This window comes from Gadus chalcogrammus, chromosome 12 (assembly GCF_026213295.1).
Source record: "Gadus chalcogrammus isolate NIFS_2021 chromosome 12, NIFS_Gcha_1.0, whole genome shotgun sequence".
Classification (NCBI taxonomy): Eukaryota; Metazoa; Chordata; class Actinopteri; order Gadiformes; family Gadidae; genus Gadus; species Gadus chalcogrammus.
Window position 1 is genome coordinate 13,025,251 of NC_079423.1, and position 20,585 is coordinate 13,045,835.

The 20,585-nt window shown below is 38.8% G+C and overlaps 3 protein-coding genes across 4 annotated transcripts; 1 reads left to right on the plus strand and 2 right to left on the minus strand.

Moving 5' to 3' along the window:
• Nucleotides 1-218: 218 nt before the first annotated feature.
• uox (urate oxidase) lies at nucleotides 219-4,146 on the plus strand. The gene is made up of 8 exons (XM_056603426.1): nucleotides 219-337; nucleotides 1,091-1,303; nucleotides 1,815-1,931; nucleotides 2,825-2,903; nucleotides 3,046-3,232; nucleotides 3,430-3,553; nucleotides 3,784-3,867; nucleotides 3,970-4,146. The coding sequence occupies exons 1-8, from the start codon at nucleotides 299-301 to the stop codon at nucleotides 4,042-4,044; spliced, it is 918 nt and encodes a 305-aa protein (XP_056459401.1). The 5' UTR covers nucleotides 219-298; the 3' UTR covers nucleotides 4,045-4,146.
• samd13 (sterile alpha motif domain containing 13) lies at nucleotides 4,134-7,751 on the minus strand. Its single transcript, XM_056603427.1, has 5 exons — nucleotides 7,424-7,751; nucleotides 6,982-7,084; nucleotides 6,583-6,625; nucleotides 6,378-6,489; nucleotides 4,134-5,735 (listed from the first exon to the last, which is right to left on the minus strand). The coding sequence occupies exons 2-5, from the start codon at nucleotides 7,007-7,009 to the stop codon at nucleotides 5,592-5,594; spliced, it is 327 nt and encodes a 108-aa protein (XP_056459402.1). The 5' UTR covers nucleotides 7,010-7,084; nucleotides 7,424-7,751; the 3' UTR covers nucleotides 4,134-5,591.
• Nucleotides 7,752-9,829: 2,078 nt separating this feature from the next.
• prkacba (protein kinase, cAMP-dependent, catalytic, beta a) lies at nucleotides 9,830-18,588 on the minus strand. 2 transcript variants are annotated; one of them, XM_056603423.1, is made up of 10 exons: nucleotides 16,451-18,207; nucleotides 14,704-14,765; nucleotides 14,309-14,437; nucleotides 13,645-13,743; nucleotides 13,283-13,365; nucleotides 12,816-12,942; nucleotides 12,593-12,688; nucleotides 10,996-11,118; nucleotides 10,731-10,895; nucleotides 9,830-10,597 (listed from the first exon to the last, which is right to left on the minus strand). In XM_056603423.1, exons 1-10 carry the CDS (start codon nucleotides 16,584-16,586, stop codon nucleotides 10,472-10,474), a joined length of 1,146 nt encoding a protein of 381 aa, XP_056459398.1. In that variant the 5' UTR covers nucleotides 16,587-18,207; the 3' UTR covers nucleotides 9,830-10,471. The 2 variants fall into 2 exon arrangements, with proteins under 2 accessions (XP_056459398.1, XP_056459399.1); XM_056603424.1 differs by lacking the exon at nucleotides 16,451-18,207 and adding an exon at nucleotides 18,218-18,588 and having other exon boundaries at nucleotides 9,837-10,597.
• Between the last annotated feature and the right edge of the window lie 1,997 nt (nucleotides 18,589-20,585).

Below are 20,585 nucleotides of genomic sequence, written 5' to 3' on the forward strand. Positions count from 1 at the left end.
AATAATATGTTTGGTCACAAACACACCTTGAAACCAGCTGAACTGGATATTCTTTCGATGGTTGTTGACAAGACAGATAATTCTAATTAAGTCGGAAATAATATAAAAAAAATAAAAATGTTCCCATTGCTGAAAATGAGATCCCTGGGCTTGTTGACTTTGCGACTGAGTAAAATATTGAGCTGCCCTAGTGTTCCTCCCCTTTGAGTTTTATTTGAGGACAACCATTTCTGTCTCTGGCTGGAGATAGGACCGGGAACCACTGAGAACAAGCTGCAGCAACATTTGGGAAGAGTAGATGATGAGTAGAAGCACCATGGCGACTTCCTCAGCTCAGGTACAAACGCTCATTCATCATTTCCATCCTTGTATATTTTAATGCTGAACTCTGTTGATTTATTAAGAAGGTTTGGCATACCTTGTAATATGAGGTATATATTGTTATGGAATGACAACGTAACAAATACTACTAGGGATACTGGGGAAATGTAACATAGTGAGAAATGAAAATGTAGTTAGAATTGCAGTGGAGACCACAAAGCATATTTTGTGAAAGCATATTTTAAGTAAAGCAGTTCCCAAAATTAAATACTTAAGTAACTTAGCCTATTTTACTTGCAACCATAGTTATATAAGCCTTTTATTAATGTTCTGTTACTACAGAAATTGTATATACTTTTTTCCAACCAATAGTTATGTCTCTCACTTCATCTGATGCAAGAATAAAGTATTTGGTTGGTGGGGGGGTGTTTGGCGTGGCACTTAAACCAATTCTTTCTCATGGGTGCCCCCCTCAAATGGTGTGAATATGATTTATTTTATGGGTCTACATTGAGGATTTGTTTTTACCCACTTTTGCTTTTTTCAGATTCTTCTTCAATATTGAAATGCATTGCCCAATTAAACAAAGATAATATTATCTCCCTCTATCTCTCTCTCATTCTCTCTATCTCCCTCTCTCATCGATCTGTCTAACGATGTGGAAGTGGAGGTTTTATTCTACTTTTAATCACATTCAGCTGAGTGAGTGATTGTTTTCTATCTCCTCCACTCTGATATCATGTGTGTGTGTGTGTGTGTGTGTGTTCAGAACGTCGAATTTGTGAGAACGGGATATGGCAAGAACATGGTCAAAGTGCTGTACATCCGAAGGAAGGGCGCCCACCACTCTATCGTGGAACTGAGGGCCGATGTGGAACTCACACTGAACTCCCGTAAGGACTACACGACAGGAGACAACGCAGACATCATCCCCACGGACACCATCAAGAACACAGTACACGGGCTGGCTAAAATCAAAGGGGTAAGCCTTTCCCAAGACCAATCATATAATAATATATAATATTATAATATCTAACAAGTCATTTGTTCAGCATAGCTCATGCCGATAACATGAATTTTTCAACCAGAACACAGGTATGTTTCGGATAACGAGCATCGAAGTTTTGGAATGCCTTTGCATGAGGATTGCAGTACTTTGTCCCATTTATTTGTCCCCATCCATTTGGTTAGCATAGTGCATAAAAAACATAATAATTAAAACAATAAAACAGTTACAGGCTTTGTTTACACAGCATTTTAATGTTTCAATAGAAAGCCATTGCATAACAATGGAAATATTATAGACCCAGTTTTAGTATTTTTTTTAGGTTACATTCTGTTTAACATTTTACATTTATTTTGTTATGTTTTAAATGTACAATTAGAAAAAAATATATATATTTATATGAAGAACCTTGTGTTTGTGGTGAAACTCAAGCCCCACCAGGATGTGATTTGGTTTTGGATGGGGTCTGTGTTTGGGATCTCTCCAGGTTGAGACCATTGAGCAGTTCTCCCTGGACCTCTGCCACCATTTCCTGACCGCCTTCACCCACGTGGTGAGGGCCAGCGTGTACATGGAGGAGGCCCCCTGGAAGAGGCTGGAGAAGGTAGACTTACACAGGCTGATACGTTCACCCTCGTTGAGTAACTGACCCAGATGAAAGAAGACTTGACCAACAACACAGAGTAGAGACCCATCCATCAAGGGTCAAGAGTAAAATAGGTCAGTGTGTAGGCTAGATTTTCATGGTAAGCTCTGATAAGAAAATTCAATAAAAAAACAAGATAATAATAATAATTGTGTGTATATATGCATATATATATTCCATATATATATATATATATATATATATATATATATATATATATATATATATATATATATATATATATATATATATATATATAGAGAGAGATAAAGATATAATTATTATTTTATTTTTGTTCTTACTAGAGCTTACCATGGGAATCAAGAATATTAAGTCTGTGGAAACTGAGCATTTATATATATATACATACTGTTAAGTATAGGTTAATGTTTTTCTCAATTAACCGTTGCTCTTGCTTACTGTATTTCAATGAGGGTTTGATATGCAAACTATTACGTCACTCAGACTGAGTGACACAATAGTCTGCATATCAAAGCTGAGTGATCCTGAGTGTCTATGTGAATTAATAAGTGACCGAGGGATTTTGTTACAATCTGTCTAAAATCTATGAATATGTATTCTGGTAGGCAACATAATTAGTAGGTTACCAATTAAATACGTCCTTCATCCATCTACCATGAACCTTCATCACATTGCAATAAATATCAAAAACGTCTTCATACACAAGGAGTTGAATACAGACAATCACTTCAGATGTCTAATGCTTATGTTATGCAACCTGATAGTGTTATGTGTTATTATATGGTCGCACATGTTATAATCAGTACCTCCTCAATACTAGAATGGGATGATATCGGAAATTAATAATGCATTTATTTGTTTTTCCTAAGAATGGAGTTGAGCATTCACACGCATTTATCCTCAGTCCGGAAACGTCCCGTTTCTGTGACGTTAAACAAAATCTAAACGGTAAACACACAAGTGACATAGTTCATTTAGCTACCAACGAACCAGTTGTTCATGTTTCCCTCATTAACATCCTATCAACAGTAACGACTAAAGACTGAATGATCATAAATACGACTGTCTTCCTCCACTAACAACTTCATAGATATTCCAGTGGTCCACAGCGGGTTGAAGGACATGAAAGTGTTGAAGACCACCCAGTCGGGCTTCGAAGGTTTTCACAAAGATCGTTTCACCACCCTCCCTGAAGCCAAGGACAGGTGCTTCTGCACCTCAGTCTACGCCAGGTGGCGCTACAACAAGGTGGCCAGTGTCAACTTCGACGGAGCATGGTAATTCATTCAGAACGTTTTAGAGAGTGGGATCGAATTACACGATCACTTCACATTAGAAGGTGAAAATTAAATCCTGTTGAAACTGTTGAAATCATACAACAATTACATATAAAGTGTAGCCTATATAAAATATCTATATTCATATGTTTTATTATATATATAATAACTCTATTAACGAACTATCCTACTTGCAGGAAATCTGTAAAGGAGACTATAATCGAGAAGTTTGCTGGCCCATATGATCAGGGAGAATATTCCCCCTCGGTGCAGAAGACCCTATATGACTCACAGTGTTTGATCCTGCAAAGACTTCCAGAGGTAGGTTAATATATGAGGGACTTCGACATACCGTTCTTTCAGAATGTCACTTTCGAGTCGAAACCATAGTAGCAAGTCTCAGTGTTTTTCTTAGTGTTATAAGTACAGAATCTACAAGTAGCCTACTGAAAAACAAAAACCACTGGCTCTATCAGTGCCATTCAATCAACGCGTGTGAGCATGCAGAGATTTCTAGGAAGCATGGCTCTAACCATCAAACTCTTTTGAAGGTGGAGGAAATAGAGATCGTCATGCCCAACCAGCATTACATTACCATTGATATGACCAAAATTGGTCTTGTAAACAAGGACGAAGTAAGCCAAAATTCAGCGACAACAACAACAACAACAACAACAACTCTGCAGACAGCAAAGCAACCATGATTAAACTGATGCCCCTCTGAAATGATTTTGCAGGTGCTTCTGGCCTTGGACAACCCTTCTGGTAACATAGCGGGGACTTTGAAAAGAAAACCATCTGCAAAACTGTGAGGAAGAGGACAATTAATTCCGCTCTACCACATGAATAACCATATTTCAATTAAAATTAAAAAAATGACAAAAAAATTAAATCTGTTGTTCTTTGGGTGAGAAAAAAGCACCGTTTATTGCAAATCTTGGATTCATATATTCAAACTCCAGTGTAATGTTGGACATATACATTGGTCATATACACATTTCCATACATTTATCTCTGAGACAATGCTGAAAGCACCACAGGTAAGAACATATAAATCAGTATCAGTCTATATACACGTCGATACCTCGAAGTCAAGACCCCCCAGCCCAGATACAGTAGGTGTGCAAGAAAACAGGGCATGTTGAGAATTGTTTTTGAGAATGGGCAAAAAACTAAAATGCATGCTATGATCCTATTGTAATCAGGCATTATACAGATAAAAATAACAGTCAAAGGGACGAAATGGAATTGATCAAATAACCTTTGACAATAATAATTGTAATCAAAGCCTTCCAAATACAAGAGAACACAAAATCTTTCACTTTATAATATGATCTTATGTACAACTTCTTTTTTAAACCATCAAGTTCCCACCAACATACATACATACTTGTACACACAGTCACACACGATTCACAGCAGGATATCTTCAATATGGCTGGGTAAAAAAATCGATTTAATCGATTTTGGTTCGATTTCATTTAAATTTTGCAATACCGATTCATAGGGCATGTGATCGATTTTTTGTTTTGTTTCGTTACCATTATTATTATTTTTGCACTTTAATAAACCATGCCTTAATGCAATTTGCAGCGATGGAATGTTGTAGTTCAAGCACACTTTCACTTGCAATTCCTTACTAACTTCAAAATTGCACTTTTGAGACTTGAGACAGTTTTGTTTACAGCTCAAGTTTAAACTGTCCAATTTTCAAGTTTGCACTTTAAACCTGTTGTTTAAGGTGAAGAGAAAAAATAAAGTACATTTGTATTTTGTAACACAGTTGAGCCATTTTCATTATTTAAGAGCAGATTGAATCGAATCGAATAGAATCGTGATTAATCAATTCAGAACCCTATGAATCAAAATCAAATCGATTTAGGAAATTGGCCACGATACCCAGCCCTATTCTTCAACACATCTCAAAAATTCTTTTTTTTCTCCTTTTGTTTTAAATAATAATACCAATAATTAACAAAAACAATACAAAACACAAAGTACTTATCAAAAGCAGCAAAGAAAATCAAAAATTCTATAAAGATATCTAGAAAGGTAAACAGCTGAACTGGACAGTGTGTGTGTGTGTGTGTGTGTGTGTGTGTGTGTGTGTGTGTGTGTGTGTGTGTGTGTGTGTGTGTGTGCCATAGCCAGGCACGCACTAAGAAAACATACAGCATTTAAAACTCCTTCCCTTCTTCCTGGTGGGGTCCCAGGGTGGCTAGGGGAGGAGTCCATAGGAGGTGGCCACTACCCTAGGGGGGTTCGGGGTCGGAGATTCGGGGGAGGGGGGGTGGGTCTCCAACTGACATCTTGATTGTCGCAGAGGCACCGAGGCCGCCGGTCGCTCGCTCCCTCGCTGCTACGAGGCGTTGCTCTTAAGGTGCTGGGTTTGCAGTGGCTTCACGTGGTACTCGTAGATCTTCAGCGCAGGGCCCAACTTTATGGACAGTCCCGTCAGCACGTCATTGCGCGTCATCAGGAGCAGGGACTTGCCATCGATTTCCTGTCCGGGCAGGAAGGAAAGAAAGAGTTGAGGCTCTGCTTTAGGACCCGTGGAAAGCACCACAGGTGTAAACAGACGAATGATGGTCAGGGCGAAAGGAATGGTGGAGAAAAATAAACAGAGATGTGCAGTAAAATCTGAAGGCAGGGAAACTTTATTTATATGGCACTTTTCATACACGAGGCAGACTCAAACTGCTTTACATAGAAACATCGTCATACAATCAAATAGATAAGTAAAAGAAAACAAAGGCATAGTTAAAAACAAAAATGCATTGTTGAACTTCATCACTACAATGTCCCTTTGGTCAGTAATTCAATATAACCAAATAAACTGAACACGGATGAAGGAGAGTGCGTGGCACAATGCCACCATCAATAATACCAACACGTCTGTTGTTTTAAGTGCTTCCACAGTGTGCATGTGTGTGGCAAATAGAGAAGTACTTGTTAAACATTAATGCACTAACCACACACACACACACACACACACACACACACACACACACACACACACACACACACACACACACACACACACACACACACACACACACACACACACACACACACACACACACACACACACACACACACACACACACACACACACACACACACACACACAAGCACTCTGACCAACCTGATCCTGAAAAGCAGTTGCCTGCTCTTCAAATCCCGTGGCTTTAAAGTAGTTGACGACATCTGCTACACCCCAGTTTGCAGGGTCTGCAATCTGGCCGTTCTCCACAGGGCTGTGGGAACACATAGTTTTAATTCACTCTTTCAATACATGTACTTTTCTTTAGCCATTATATATATTATTTTGTACTAAATTGATACGACACCTTTTGGTGTCCATTGAGCCATTTGCCTTTTCATCCATGCCAGCTGAAATAAGCAGAATAATGAATGATAGAAAATACGTTTAAATATCAAATCAGAGCTTATTAATCAACAAAAGCCTGCATTCAGCATATATATTATAATCTTTAAAATATCCCTATCCAATCCACATTTTAAAGCCAATCAGCTTATTAACATTCACATAGACGTTCATCTCTATGTGTTCCAGTGCAGGCTTGTGTTAAAAGCAAAGCCTGAAGTCCATACACATTGCATATATGCGATTCATCATAGAAAAGTAACTACAATTGACCATCACCTTGAGCATTTATTATTGGTCTCCGATTAAACTAATTATAAAAAACAAAAAACAATTAGCCAGAATGTTACTGGCATCTTACAGTATCTTATGTTGGAGTAGATTTTCATTAGACGTCTTCTTAATGGGCTGTCACTTCCAAAACGACCATCGTTTCCATGGACGGTACGCAAAGGTCGGTTCTTCTAGAGTACAACAAAACAACCACAACCATCCCGTATTATGATGCATTGTGAGCAGATAATAAGCACAAACTGAAGGAGCCAAACACGAAATAGACTTCACCATCGCAAACCGATGCGTTTGAGCCAGTCTTTATTCTCCACTTGCATGAGGAACGAAAACCGTGAAACGCGTTACGATTAATAACGGTGTAATGAAGCAAGCTACACCTTGTGTAACATATTGGGTTATTACAGGGTATATAATAAATTAAAACAATAAAAGGTATGATGGCTAACTGCTATTTCGCAACAAACGCTATGAATAAGTTAGCTGTGTTAGCTATAGAACAAAATCCTTACCTTATTTCGGATGAATGCACCGTGGCAACGAGTGCACAGAAATCACACGACAATTTCAATTTGAACAACGTATTCAAATCAATAATAGAGTGGTTCTAAAATATATTGTCGAAATAAAATTAACATTTGATGAAATGCATCTAGCTAGCTTTTCTTTATCAATATTGGCTGCCTACGCAACATGACACTAATGATTCATGGGAAGTGAAGTTTTTAGCTCGCCTGAGAAGTGGAGTCTGCATGGCGCGTTTGTTGGTGGTGCAGATATTTGTAGTTTACCTTGGAAAGCAGTGGGACAGCTAGAGTTGAGTTCTGGCAAGAAAAGACTAGCAGAAAAAATCCTTGCAACAAGAAAAAAACGCATATATATTTTTTTTTTTAAAAGAATTGAATTTATTACAGTGACATATATCCTTTGTTACATAAAATCTGCTACAGCAAAGTATGGTATACTTCCCTTGCAAATACAAGTAAATGTGGGTGGGGAAAAGTGTCAGCCTTCTAAATGACATTGTGCAAAATACCAAACAAACTAAATACATATATTTATTATGACCCATACTGGCATGTGTAACTAAAGAAAGTATGAGTTAAACTGGTCATCTTTTGGAGGACAGGGAAACGGTGCCCTTGTCTACATCAACTGACAAACATTACACACATATTGGGCGGAATAGCACACACCAGAACGGTGGTCAATTTACTGCACATCTTCAGGATAGATCAACACAACTCTTTTCATTTAAACATGGTACATTCTCGGGAAGGGAGGGGGGATTTTAAGCATATACCAGAATATAAATAATCTTAAACTCAATTATAGGCTCTAGCATTCTTATCTCCCACCTTACTGAACATATATGTCAATAAAATCATTTCAAAAATCAAAAAGAAGGACCATGATCTATAGTAGCCATCAGAGAATCGAAAGTCACGTAGGCCTATTTATTTTTCTAAAGGGCAAATGGAAATAAATGTGAGAAAATAAATAATCCCATATATTCCTAGTTTATAACACTTGCGTAAATAAAACATTTGGGATCTTCATACATACTATTTACTATGCACGTTTAAATATTCAAATTGAAAAATTCTATGAACATCTCCAAGTTTAAATAAAAATATCACACCACTGTGCCTTTTGAAATGAAATGAGGGCAAACCAAACCAAATGTAACATGTGCTCAATATCTTATACAACCCCGCCCCCAAAAAGTAAAAACAAAAAAACAAAACAATAAAATCAGTATGTACTGTTGCAATACCTAAAAAAGTATTCAGTTCCAAAAAGGCCATTATTTGTTCACATTTTGCCGTCCTGAAATTTACATCAAGTCATAAACAGCTGGGCAAGGAGTCAGCACAAATGTGTATGGATGTGTCCTACTGACTCCAGGGTCACTGATCCCAGTTGAACATCTCTGCTAACATGCCTTTGAAGAGGAAGTCAACAATCTGATGACTTCACTGGTGAACTTCAGTTTGGTTCAAAACCGGAGCCAGCTATTATGGCTATACCTCTCAAGGGCGAGAGTCAATTGTAGAATCAATTATATATCCTTGAACAGTTTCAAATTATTTGTGTGAAATGGTTTCCAAACAGTAGGTGGCACCTACTGGTTAACAATATGCTCTGTTGGCAACCTAGACCAATCTATGGAAAATATGACAGTTTATACATTTAAGTTGAAAAAAAGAAAAAGTTGAATACGAGCTGAATACTTTGTTAGGTTACCGTTAACATCATTCATGTTCAACAAAGAAACTAGAAAAAAATGTATACAGCCACACAGAAGTCATAAAATGAAACCCGAACAATAAACCAAAAAAGAAGATGGCAGTTAGAGAATGCCTCACAGACTAAAATGCTAAAGAAGCATCTAGTAAATAAGTGAAATGACTTTGAGTGGATGGTCTGCTCAGGAAACCAACTAATGCCTCACAACCTCTGCTACGTACCCTCAGCCTGAACTGTCGAACAAAAATACCTTCACTCTTGAACAAAGAAAAAAATAAACTTTTTATTTTGAAAATGCAGCCACGTAATTCACTTCCATAAGTTATCTTTCGAGTGGATAAAACAAGTACCTGAAAAATATATCTTCATCTGGTTTATTCATTAGATTCACCATACCTTATCTGAGGTAAATAAAAATGCCCTGGGACAGGATAGGGAATACGATGCTACGAAATGCTTCGGAACAGAAACAGCATGACACATTATCTACTGTTTGATTTGAAAGGTTGCCACTAAATGCCCATGGATTAAAACACAGAGTTGAAGACCTAATTCAGTGTTACTGAATGATTTCCTTCACTGACCGTCATGTGTTTTGTTTAGATTTTGGTCATGCTTAAAACCAAAAAGAAAAACAATAAGAAAAAGTAATCACGGGTGGGGGGACCTAAATCTTATGTCTGATATACGTATATTCTATATGCACACCGACGAGGATCTACTTCTTAAGGTTAAAATGTTTAGGATTATAGACTGGGCCAATCCACTTTGAAATCGAACCCTAAAACACAATCAGGCATGTAACAGACAATAACTGGTAAGACTCACTTGCAGGAACGAGGATCTGAAACCCTTTCTGTTTTTCCCAAAACAAAGTGTGCAATACTAGCTAATACAATCAATCACTCTTTGTGCCACTTTAAAAATGGGCATATAATAATTGGTTTTGGTCTTGCTTTGCAAATAATTGGTTGATTTGAAAATGGGTTGAGGAGGAAGAAAAGGGATTTCTACCAAGCTGCAAACATAAAAAAAAACTAACAACCAGGAAAACATACAAGAGAACGTGGTCTAGTATTTGTGTGTTGCAGCACAAGGGGGTGTCTGCATAATGTGCCTGTGTATAGATTAGTGCTAGATGCACGCAAGAAGGATCATGGCAAGAAGGACCTCACTCAGCCTTTTGTGGAATGAAGGGACTAGGCAATTGTTTTGAACACATGATGGTCTCAGCTCCACCTTCACCCTCAAATGAGTGCACAAAATATCCCATTGCATGTGAGCCCTAATGGGACCCTTTTGCCCACTCACTAGAACTCTGCAAACTCTTTTGCACACTTTTCCGTTTCTGAGACGCGGACATCCTCCTCTTCGTAGTCGTCGAAATTGCTTGTGTCTCCTGGTCCTCTGCACTTTGGCATGAAGGGAGCCTCCACCTGGAACATGAATAATGCATTTTGCTGCAGTGTATACTTGTTGAATACACTAGGGTTATGACTTCCAAAAAAAGGATTACAGTAACACCCCAAACGACGACAAAGAATGGCCATACACCATGGCTCAACCAACCTTTCTTTCATAGATAGCAATCCAGTCTGTTGTTGAGAACCACTTGTGGTTCTTGATGTCGTTCACCCCGTTCTTCAGGTTGCCAAATCGTTTGGTCAGATCCACCTGCAGCAGGTTCCTCAGCAGGTCCTTTAGGTCGGAGCTAAAGTGAGAGGGGAATCGTACCTGTGCGGGTACAAAAGTGAAAATACATTTACACGTCAGCGCTTCAGATGACGAAAACATGCATGCTATTATTCAGGATTGTCTTTCCTTCCCCGCTTACCTTGCCCGAGACTATTTTCTCATATATCTGGATGGGCTGGTCGGCAAAGAAAGGAGGGTAACCGGCAGCCATCTCATAGATCAGGACTCCAAGTGCCCACCAATCCACAGCCTTGTTGTAGCCCTGGGGAACATCAAGGAAGACATTATGAATTAATACAGGGCTGGACACACCTAGCTGATCCCTGATTCCAAATGGGGAACTCGTAGGAAAACAACATTAAATCTGAAGTTACATTTTTTTGGGCTTTCCATTTTTGTGCCTTTCATTGTGAACCTTTACTCAGTCAGCCATCGGTTGCCACCTACTGACATGTGATTTCATATAAAGCGAGCAGTCCTACTAAACAGAATGCCATGTTCTGTCCATCGCTGTCCCTTGCACCTTTCAAGGTGTCGCCGTTTAGGCATAACACGTGCTCTGGTTGGCAGTTAGTTGACAAATGTATCATAAAGCAGCCATTATGTAATTCTCAGTGAATGCATAAGTCTTAGTACCTAAATGTACCAATGAATTTCCCCATTTTGTTCAAGGGGAGTAATGTTATACACAAACAACAAACATCATCAATTATTGAATGGGCTGACACTTAAGCAATTGGAGTACATGTCAAGGCTAAGGCTAACCACGTGCTAGAGCCTTAACCACAGGGATGAAACAGTGTTCTTTAAAGTTGAAATCAAATTTGTTTTTGTGATATCTATTGTGTAGATATCACACGTGTAGGCTAAAGTCTACATTTTGTTGAATCAGAAAGCATCAATGTAAGCAAGCAAGGGATTATATTCCCCACCAAACATGGTTGAACTCCAGCCTGTTGCACCTTCTTTGAAGTGAACGTCAACACACTGCTGAGAATAGAAATTAGGTGTTGCTGTTTAAGTGATACCACTTTATTTCTATTACACCATCCAAACACTGCGAGGTTGCTGATCACAACATAATTTAAGTGCACAATAAATCCATGAGAACTCTAAAAATAACTTGACTAGCAGAAATAAGCACCCTAACAAGGCACAATAACAAAGAACTCAAACACTGAAGGTACTCAGTATGATAAAATGAACTCTAAAACATATCAACACAAGCATAATAAATCAACAGCAGGCACAAGTGAAAATAACCGCTATTTGCTGGTTTGTTTGGTGTGTTTGTTCAGCATGCAGCACAGCCCTATCTAAGTAGGTTGACCAGACTTCCGTATTTGTTCCTGTGCTAAGCTGGATCAGGATTGATCCATCTATCAGAATGCCACATGTCAATGTGTTGTGTTGCTATCGTTCACAAGCTTAAAGCGGAATAGTTTAACAGTTCACCATGGGTGTGCCAATTCTCCTGACCAATCAATGTTGGAATATTCCAACAATTAATCCCTTTCCCTTCTTTCCTAAAATCCTACTTATTTTGAATTTCAACAAAGAGTTCAATTGATTTTCCGTTTCCTATTTAGCTCCCGTTTGGGTTCCCAGTGTAGTGTTTGCTCATTATTAGCTTTAGAAAAAAACAAGACAACTATGTAGGCTGAACACAAGCACATAGTACAGCCTAACGGATGAGTTTTAATGCACCGCAGTACAGTTGGATGAGGACACCACACCTTGCTAAGGATGATCTCCGGGGCCAGATACTCAGGGGTACCGCATAATGTCCAGGTTCTGCCTTTTACTCTCTTGGCGAAGCCAAAGTCTGTCACCTGCAACACAGCAAAACCAAAGTTCAGTATCCCTCATTATTAGAATTCATGCACTGGATTTGCTAACCTCCACAATATTTGGCCGGAAACGTTCACATCATGATGTACAGTAATGTACAGTGTTTACCTGGATGTAGCCATGCTGATCTATGAGCAGGTTCTCAGGTTTCAGGTCTCTGTAGATGAGGTCTAGTGAGTGGAGGTACTCGAAGGTGAGCACGATCTGTGCTGCATAAAAGCGCGCATGGTTTTCGCTGAAAGGGTCAAAAGAAAACGGCGGTGAGATGTTTCCTCAAGATAGACAACTGTATCTCCTCTACCATCGACGATGTTAGAACTAGCGTTATGACCCCAGTTTAAACCTTGAGCCCTATTCTCAAGCTCAAACTTGTGTATTATTATGTTAAATTAAATTATTATATTTATTGTGTTATATGGTTGAAATAGAATAGCATAATGTTACAAATCCTTCAAATGATTAAAAAACTGTCGTCCAGGATATATACATTAGTCGTTGTAGACTATTCTAGAGAGGCAGCCATTTTGGACGGTAGGAAAGTGTAAAGGCACGGGAGGAACCGTATCACAATTTACCTGAACCGCCCGATGCGCCTGAGGTGTGAGAACATTTCTCCTCCAGGAACATACTCCATCACCATGTAGAGGTTAGAGTTGTCCTGGTGGAACAAAATCAAGACAGAAAAAAAATTGTATTTTCATTCACATACAGTAAGTGAAAACCAAATGAAAGCACTAATAGACATTTGTTAAGTCCTTTGTCTCCTCCATCATTCATTTTGTTTGAGATTGCCTTTATATTTAAAATATATCATTGGGTGCTTAAATGAAGAAGAAAAGTGTGTTGGGAAGCCCAAAAGGGCACTCTCGGTCCCAACTAAAACGGCCACCACCACTGCCGACAACCAAAACGCTCAGGGAAAAGGGTGAAGGTTTACCTTGAAGGAGTAATCCAGTCGGACAAGGAATGGAAAGGAGACAGCCTGCAGTATTCTCTTCTCATTTAACGTGTGTTCTATCTGTTTCAGCTTGACCACCTGCCAATGCAATGCATTAGTCAAACACAACATTAAGAGTGCATTACATGTCTATCCTTTTAGTGCTTAGAGTGTAGAGCACTATTTAAAAACCTAGTTAAAACCTACACCGGAAAGAGACAACAAACCACATGTAAAATAAGGGCAAAATAAGATTGAAAAGCCACAGTATCGCTATGACTCTCATCCTACAATAATATATTGAAATTACAATGATAAAAGACATAAAACAACTGATACAATATCTTACTCGGTAAGATATAAACGTAATATAGTGAGTAAAACCAAATAAAGGGTATAGCATGCTAGCCGCCACATAAAACTAGCATGTTCCCAGGCTGAGAGGCCAGAGTTTCAGCTACTTGAGGTTTCCGAGTGTACCGTATCTGACAAGAAGGAAAGTGAGCGGAAACATCACACTTCCTTTTGAACCGCGCGCAGCATTTACCCCAAACATGGCCTGAAATAAGTACAAGTCTGCAAAGATCAGATAGCGTTATCTTAATGGACTAGTCTTCAGTATATGCATGGGCTTATTTGTTTGTTGCTTAAGACAGTTACACACTTTCTGTTTGTCCAGGATCTTCATGGCGAAGAATTGGTCCGTCCCTTTATGTTTGACGAGCATGACTCGGCCAAATGAACCCGTGCCTAGGGTCTTGAGCCTATCGAAGTCATCCAGGCAAGTTGTGCTCTGAGGAAACACAATATCAGTTCCAGTGAGACATTCAACTGACAGAACAACAACACTCAAGACTTAAATTAAATGTATTGATTTAATCCACTGCAAATGAAACTTCCGTGGACAAGTTGTATTAGTAGTCAAGGTTTAAAAAAAAATGACAATTGTCGATGATATATAAACACACAAAAAACAAAGAAAAAAAAGAGCACTAAAAAAATTCCCATTCCCATTTTTCATATTCTAAACTAAAAGTAGTCCAAATGCTTTGTCATTACCTGTGGTGGACACTCCCATTTCCTTAGAAAATCTTCTTTGGCTTTGGCTAAGAACTCTTTCACTATAAAGAGGAACAAGACAGGGGACCATTAACAGCACATTGGTACAGGAAGGAAGGGAGCAGAGGCATCCCGCTAGCAGGTTCAAAAGGTAAAACATTCAGGGAAGGCATCGGTATAACCAAACACATCCAAACGGAGGACAGGCCACTATCGAGTACTAGGGAAGTAGTACTGCACTTTACAATAAACAAAAACAACACTTTAAATACTACATTTAAAGTTCAAATGCTACAAATTCAGAAACACCCAGACAGGCAGTATAGATTAATAAAAAGATGCAAAGAGCTCTCATCGGGTTTTGTGGGGAAGGGGCCAATTTTAAAGAGAGACTGTTCTGCATCCCTTTCAAAATTAGTTGAAGGAAAATTCGGAAAAGAAAGGCAGTAGAAACGACAAAAACAAGACTGAAACTGGGATTACGTTGCAGGCATTTGAAAGAGAGTGCAATTGTAAATTCACAGCAGACATGAGCTGACCATAGTCACAGAGATATGCCATGTAATGCTATCGTGTTGTTGCTGGCCACCATGCACAGCAGGCAAACAGGACACAGTAGTCCATGAAGAGGATATGTGTCAATAAAGTTATGAGTGCTGTTACAATATATATATATATATATATATATATATATATATATATTAAAAAAAATTGAACAAGAAATGGTATCCCAATATAAAATGGGGCAATCATGCATGCTACATGGTAAATTCCAGGGACTGGGCTGGGGTAAATCTCTGTGACTTAGGATGGCCTATGAAAGAATGCGCGTACCAAAAGTCTCTAAAGATCACCAAGGGTTTGCAGGAACATTCACCCACATGGATGGAAATGATGAAGAGGAGAAAGAGGAGAAAGAAAGTTTTATGATGTGCTATAAGAAGAACATAAGAAATTCAAGTGGATTTAAAACGTAACAAACAGACAAAATGACACTGAACAAGAGGACACAAAGTAAACACCACGCATATATCCAAAACAAATTTAAACATTTGGGGTTTGAATATCAATGTAATTTCAGTTAGGAAGACACTAAATAAGTGTTAAGAGTAACAGTTAGTGTTAGAGTAAACAGTAAATCAAACCTACATTTACAACTCACTTACAGCTGTAACTTTAAATTGGTATAAATTCTAGTTTAGCTACATCAAGTATAGTTTTTTGTATAAGTGAAACCTCTGTGACAACGGAAGAAAGGACATGTGGTTGAAAAGACAAGATTAACATGACACACATAAACACGTTATGTAATCAAAATAGCATTATTGTCGATTTACAAGGTGAAAGGACATACACAGTAACATTGGACATCCGATGGTGATGCTAAAGATGAATGGTGAGGTATTGTTCTGCACTCGCTTCAAAAAAGCAACTTCCAAACTAGCCTGACCCCATTTGCCTTTAGGCAAATACATGCGCGGCATTCGATTTTTAAAGAAAATAAGAACAGCAAGAAAATGTTTAGGTGCACTGCAAAAGATTTTGAATAGAATGGGCCTGAAACCAGATAACCAAATGCACTTCCTGCCATTAAACACGATTAATGTTGGTTAATTTCTAAACCTTGGTGTTTGGACCAAATAACTCAATGTAGAGTTGAACTAAACATAGGCTGCTCAAATCAGGAAACCCTGTCGTAGCTCAGTGCAGCAGACACTTGTTTGCTAGGAAATGGCACCTTACTTACTCAATTTATCCCAAATGACAGTGAACTCAGAGACATGGGCCCCATCGCTTTCCTGGCTTCCCTTCCGATATCGGTGGAACAGTCGGTTGGCCAATTCGTCCAATTTAAGAAAGGAGTGATCCTTGCCCTGGGCCATTGCTAAAATGTATTGCTCTGTGTATAATGTACACAGCTTGAAGGCAATGTGAAAGTAGTCAACTGAAAGTGAGTCATAGACATTTCCTGTATGCAGTGAAGTGCACTGCAATAGCTTGCTAACCACTTAAATCTATACTTCCTGTTCCAGTATTCCGCTTTTATTCAAATAGACAGTTTAGTTCAGAAACATTCACTTGGATTATTATCGGTATTTTGAACACATTACGCCAGCAACACAATAATGCAATTCAAAAATTAAATTGAATTGTTTTACAATTTCAGGAGAAAGCGCTTGATCGATTTATTACTTAATAGCAGGTTTAAATGCGGATGCTGCAAAGTCTTAGATACTTTCATAAATATATCCTGCTCTCTGGTGGTAAAAAGAAAAAATGCAATTCAATGTGTCGATTGTATGATATTATAAACATATTTTGATAATGTTATGCATGTTCATAATTTCAATCCTTCTAATAATCTAAATATGTTGTCATGAATTTAACTGAGTTGCGTGATCAACTGAGCATAACTTATCTTTTATACTACTACACTGGTTGCTTATCAAGTCAGTTTATCTTAATATATACAAACTCATACTGAGCCCTCAAAATGACCTTGATTTACTTTTCGATAATGCAGACACAATGTGAATGGTGCGAAGTGTAATTGTCAGTTGGCCATAGGCACCATGGCATTTTTAAATGGGTTTTCGTACGTAAAAGGCAACTATTTACATTACAGGGAGGTGATATTGTGCAAAACCTTCAGCCCTTCCTTTCCTTTGGACTGGTGCTTTGCAAGCATTGCCAATCAGAAAGCAGGTCAGGACCAGCGTTCGCCAGACGTGCGACTAGTTATTTTGGACATGGTTCAGTTTAGTGGATTACCTTCATTACTGAAACAACACACTCAAGAATTAAGGGTGTGCACGGGAAACTGGTGTTAAGAAAAGCAAGTACCTGGAATTGAAGACTAGTTTTAGTTTAGAATAATTTGACTGGGAGCAACCTCGAACTGATATGGCCACAATGCAATGGGACACTACACTAGGCATGATTTTTGGATTTAGGTTTCTGTAGTCATCTGTCTTGGGATACATAACTTTGGCTGTCAAATGTTTGATACTAACTTTGGCTGTCAGATGCCATCCTTGCAATTTGTCATCTTTGAAATATACGTTAAAACAACAGAACTGGAGTCAATGGGCCATTTCACTGGACGTACCACATAGGCCTACCTGTTGCCATTTAACATGCTTTCCGCCATATATACATTGTAAAATCACATCACAAATGACCTGAACAACGTTTTCTACCAGATTGAAGTATGGACTTGACCGTGATCTTTAATGTAAACTCGTCATATTCGTTGATGATTACTGCATGGGTAATGTACTCCGGAAAAAGGAGGGTAACAAATGACTCGTCCTTACTGGGCTGACACAATACCAGTCTAACTAGCCACTGTGCATGGCTTGCAAACTAACCCAGGTCCCTCACTGCCCCACCAAAGATGGTTCTCTGCAACCCATATTATTTGACGTTGGCTAGACATCGCTATAGGCTGCTCTTAACAAGCAACGAGCATGGCAGGGTTTTCGGATATAAACCGAATGATGGACATGCTTACCGCTTTCTTGCTCGTTGCCTTTCTTGGCAGTCGCTGCGTTTCCCATCGTAGTAAGACAGGGCGATACACAGCTGGCTAGAAGCGATGATGGGGGCGATTAGCTAGCAGGGACCTCCGTTAGCATACGCTAGCTATCTTAAAAAATCAGCTTGCGTTAGCTGGATGGCTAACAACAACATCAACGTCTTCTTGTCGTCCGTACAAGAACCCTTCACGACGTCCCGTGAATCCGCCTCGTCGGTGTCTTTTCAACGAACTCTATCGTTCAAATATACTTCAGCTGGAATGAAAACATTATAGGCTTTCACCTCAGCCTATCTGTCGTTCTTGTTACCATTGACACACCAGTGGCCGAAAAAAAAAAACAATTTTGCACACATGGGAAGTGATGTCATTGCCGTGACTGACGCAGAGACGCAACCTACCCCAAAACGATGTTGATGATTTTTTAACATAAATAATAATTAAAATAACATTTCAAACATCATGTAAATGTTAATAGTACATTCGATTATGAAATATTCGCTGACAAGCACCGTTATTAAACGGAAACGACGTCAACAATTTGTAAGTCAAATACACACGATTTACCGAGCGTAGAACGATATGGAGATTGACTTAAAGTTCAGCGCTTAAGACTAAAATAAATAACTTAATAATAATCAGCAGAGGCTAACTTACTCATAAGTGGTGGATTTTAATAAAATACAAGATTAAGCGTTGTTGTTTTATTACCATATGTTGTAGTTTTTTCTTCATTAGGCTATATTGTTACACTGCGAACACAGTTTATATTTAGCGCATGCTGATTTTAAGAGTGATAAAATGTTTGTGGTCTGTACAGCAATGAATTTATAAAGATCTTCTGTATTAGAGAGAGAGAGAGAGAGAGAGAGAGAGAGAGAGAGAGAGAGAGAGAGAGAGAGAGAGAGAGAGAGAGAGAGAGAGAGAGAGAGAGAGAGAGAGATGAGCATCATAATAAAAGACAAAAAAATATTAATTACAAAGCATAGCAATTCAAATATTCCAATTTAAAGGACTATTTGTTACTTGCATAATAATACAAGCGAGCATTAAAATGGGAGCCCTCCAACATGAAGAAAACAAACGAAGGAAGGAAAAGGGTAATTCATAAGAAAAAGGTTAAATGAGCTAGGACATAGGTCTAAGTATAAATACATGAACCTAAGTAAAAAAAGAAAGAATGAAATGTCACAGTTAGTGATGATGTTTATATGTGATCTATATCTAAATACATCAAGTAATCATTTTAATGCATATAAAAGTATGTACTGAAACGTACGTATGGGTATTTAAATATAACTATTTACAGGGTAATTACAGGGTTTAGGATATATGGGTGAAAGACTATTTAGAATAGCCTTTTCTGCTGACACAGACATACCGTAGTTGTATTTTATACTCTAGCACCATGGTCAGCGACCGCCCGCAGTTGCTAGGTAATTTTCCTGTGTTTGTTTGAGAGTTGTAAAGGGCAGGCTGACTAGTGTCGTGATATACGTGCAGTGTTATTGTAAGCTATGGGGTGACTTATGCCGCTATTGAGCTATACCGGGAAGGTAAAATAGCATACGTTCATAAATTGCATAAATCCACATCGAACGCGGATTGTCATACGCTGGGAATGCAATTGAAAGCCTTTGTTCTACCCCCCATCAACGGAATGGTCTCACCCAAAGACCCTCCGGCACTGATTGAGCCAATACGGCTATTACGAGCTGAATATTTTTGTGTCAATAGTCTACAGTAAGTAGTAACATACATTGTCATAATCGTTAGCACTTGGAGACGAACAGAGAGAGAGAGAGAGGCCGAGAGGCAGAGATAAGTGTCCCACAAGCGTCAGCTCAACGAGCGGATGAACGAGCGATGCACTGGCAGTGCAGTGCAGGATTTACAAGGTAGGCTACTTTGCTCTCCATCCTGGCTAGTTAGCTCGGCTAAGCTAACAATGCAGCGGCATGTTGTATATTAAAATACTAACAAGCCTCGTGCAGATAGATGTAGCATATTTGCCTTCTTACAAGGGGTGAGGAGACATCTAAAATATTGCTGGAGTGAATTGGCTGCGCTAGTTGTTTTTCGGAGCTACTTTTTTTGTAGCTGCATTGCCAGACTTCCCATGTCTGCATCATTCCACCTGACCTATACAAGGCACTTGTCAAGTGGCTAGCGAAAATGTAGCTATCAGGCCGTTCTTGGGTAGCACACAGTTATAACATTTCCTTCGAAATAACACATTCGCCAACATGTGTACTATGCAGGAACATTGTGCAACTTGCTGTAGTAAACCCTACCACTCTCTCATCAATCTCTCTGAATTGGGATGGCCCTGATATCAGTCACA

What these genes read in the sequence shown, in the direction of transcription:
- uox (XM_056603426.1), top strand. Translation starts at nt 299, where the DNA reads ATGATGAGTAGAAGCACCATGGCGACTTCCTCAGCTCAG. An exon ending in TCCTGCAAAGACTTCCAGAG is followed by an intron (nt 3,554 to 3,783) that starts GTAGGTTAATAT and finishes ACTCTTTTGAAG; the next exon opens with GTGGAGGAAATAGAGATCGT. An exon ending in GTCTTGTAAACAAGGACGAA is followed by an intron (nt 3,868 to 3,969) that starts GTAAGCCAAAAT and finishes ATGATTTTGCAG; the next exon opens with GTGCTTCTGGCCTTGGACAA.
- samd13 (XM_056603427.1), bottom strand. Translation starts at nt 7,009, where the DNA reads ATGAAAATCTACTCCAACATAAGATACT. An exon ending in CTACTCCAACATAAGATACT is followed by an intron (nt 6,626 to 6,981) that starts GTAAGATGCCAG and finishes TGCTTATTTCAG; the next exon opens with CTGGCATGGATGAAAAGGCA. An exon ending in CAACTGCTTTTCAGGATCAG is followed by an intron (nt 5,736 to 6,377) that starts GTTGGTCAGAGT and finishes CTGCCCGGACAG; the next exon opens with GAAATCGATGGCAAGTCCCT.
- prkacba (XM_056603423.1), bottom strand. Translation starts at nt 16,586, where the DNA reads ATGGCCCAGGGCAAGGATCACTCCTTTCTTAAATTGGACGAATTGGCC. An exon ending in TGTCATTTGGGATAAATTGA is followed by an intron (nt 14,766 to 16,450) that starts GTAAGTAAGGTG and finishes TCCTCTTTATAG; the next exon opens with TGAAAGAGTTCTTAGCCAAA. An exon ending in CGGAGATCATCCTTAGCAAG is followed by an intron (nt 11,119 to 12,592) that starts GTGTGGTGTCCT and finishes GATGTTCCCCAG; the next exon opens with GGCTACAACAAGGCTGTGGA.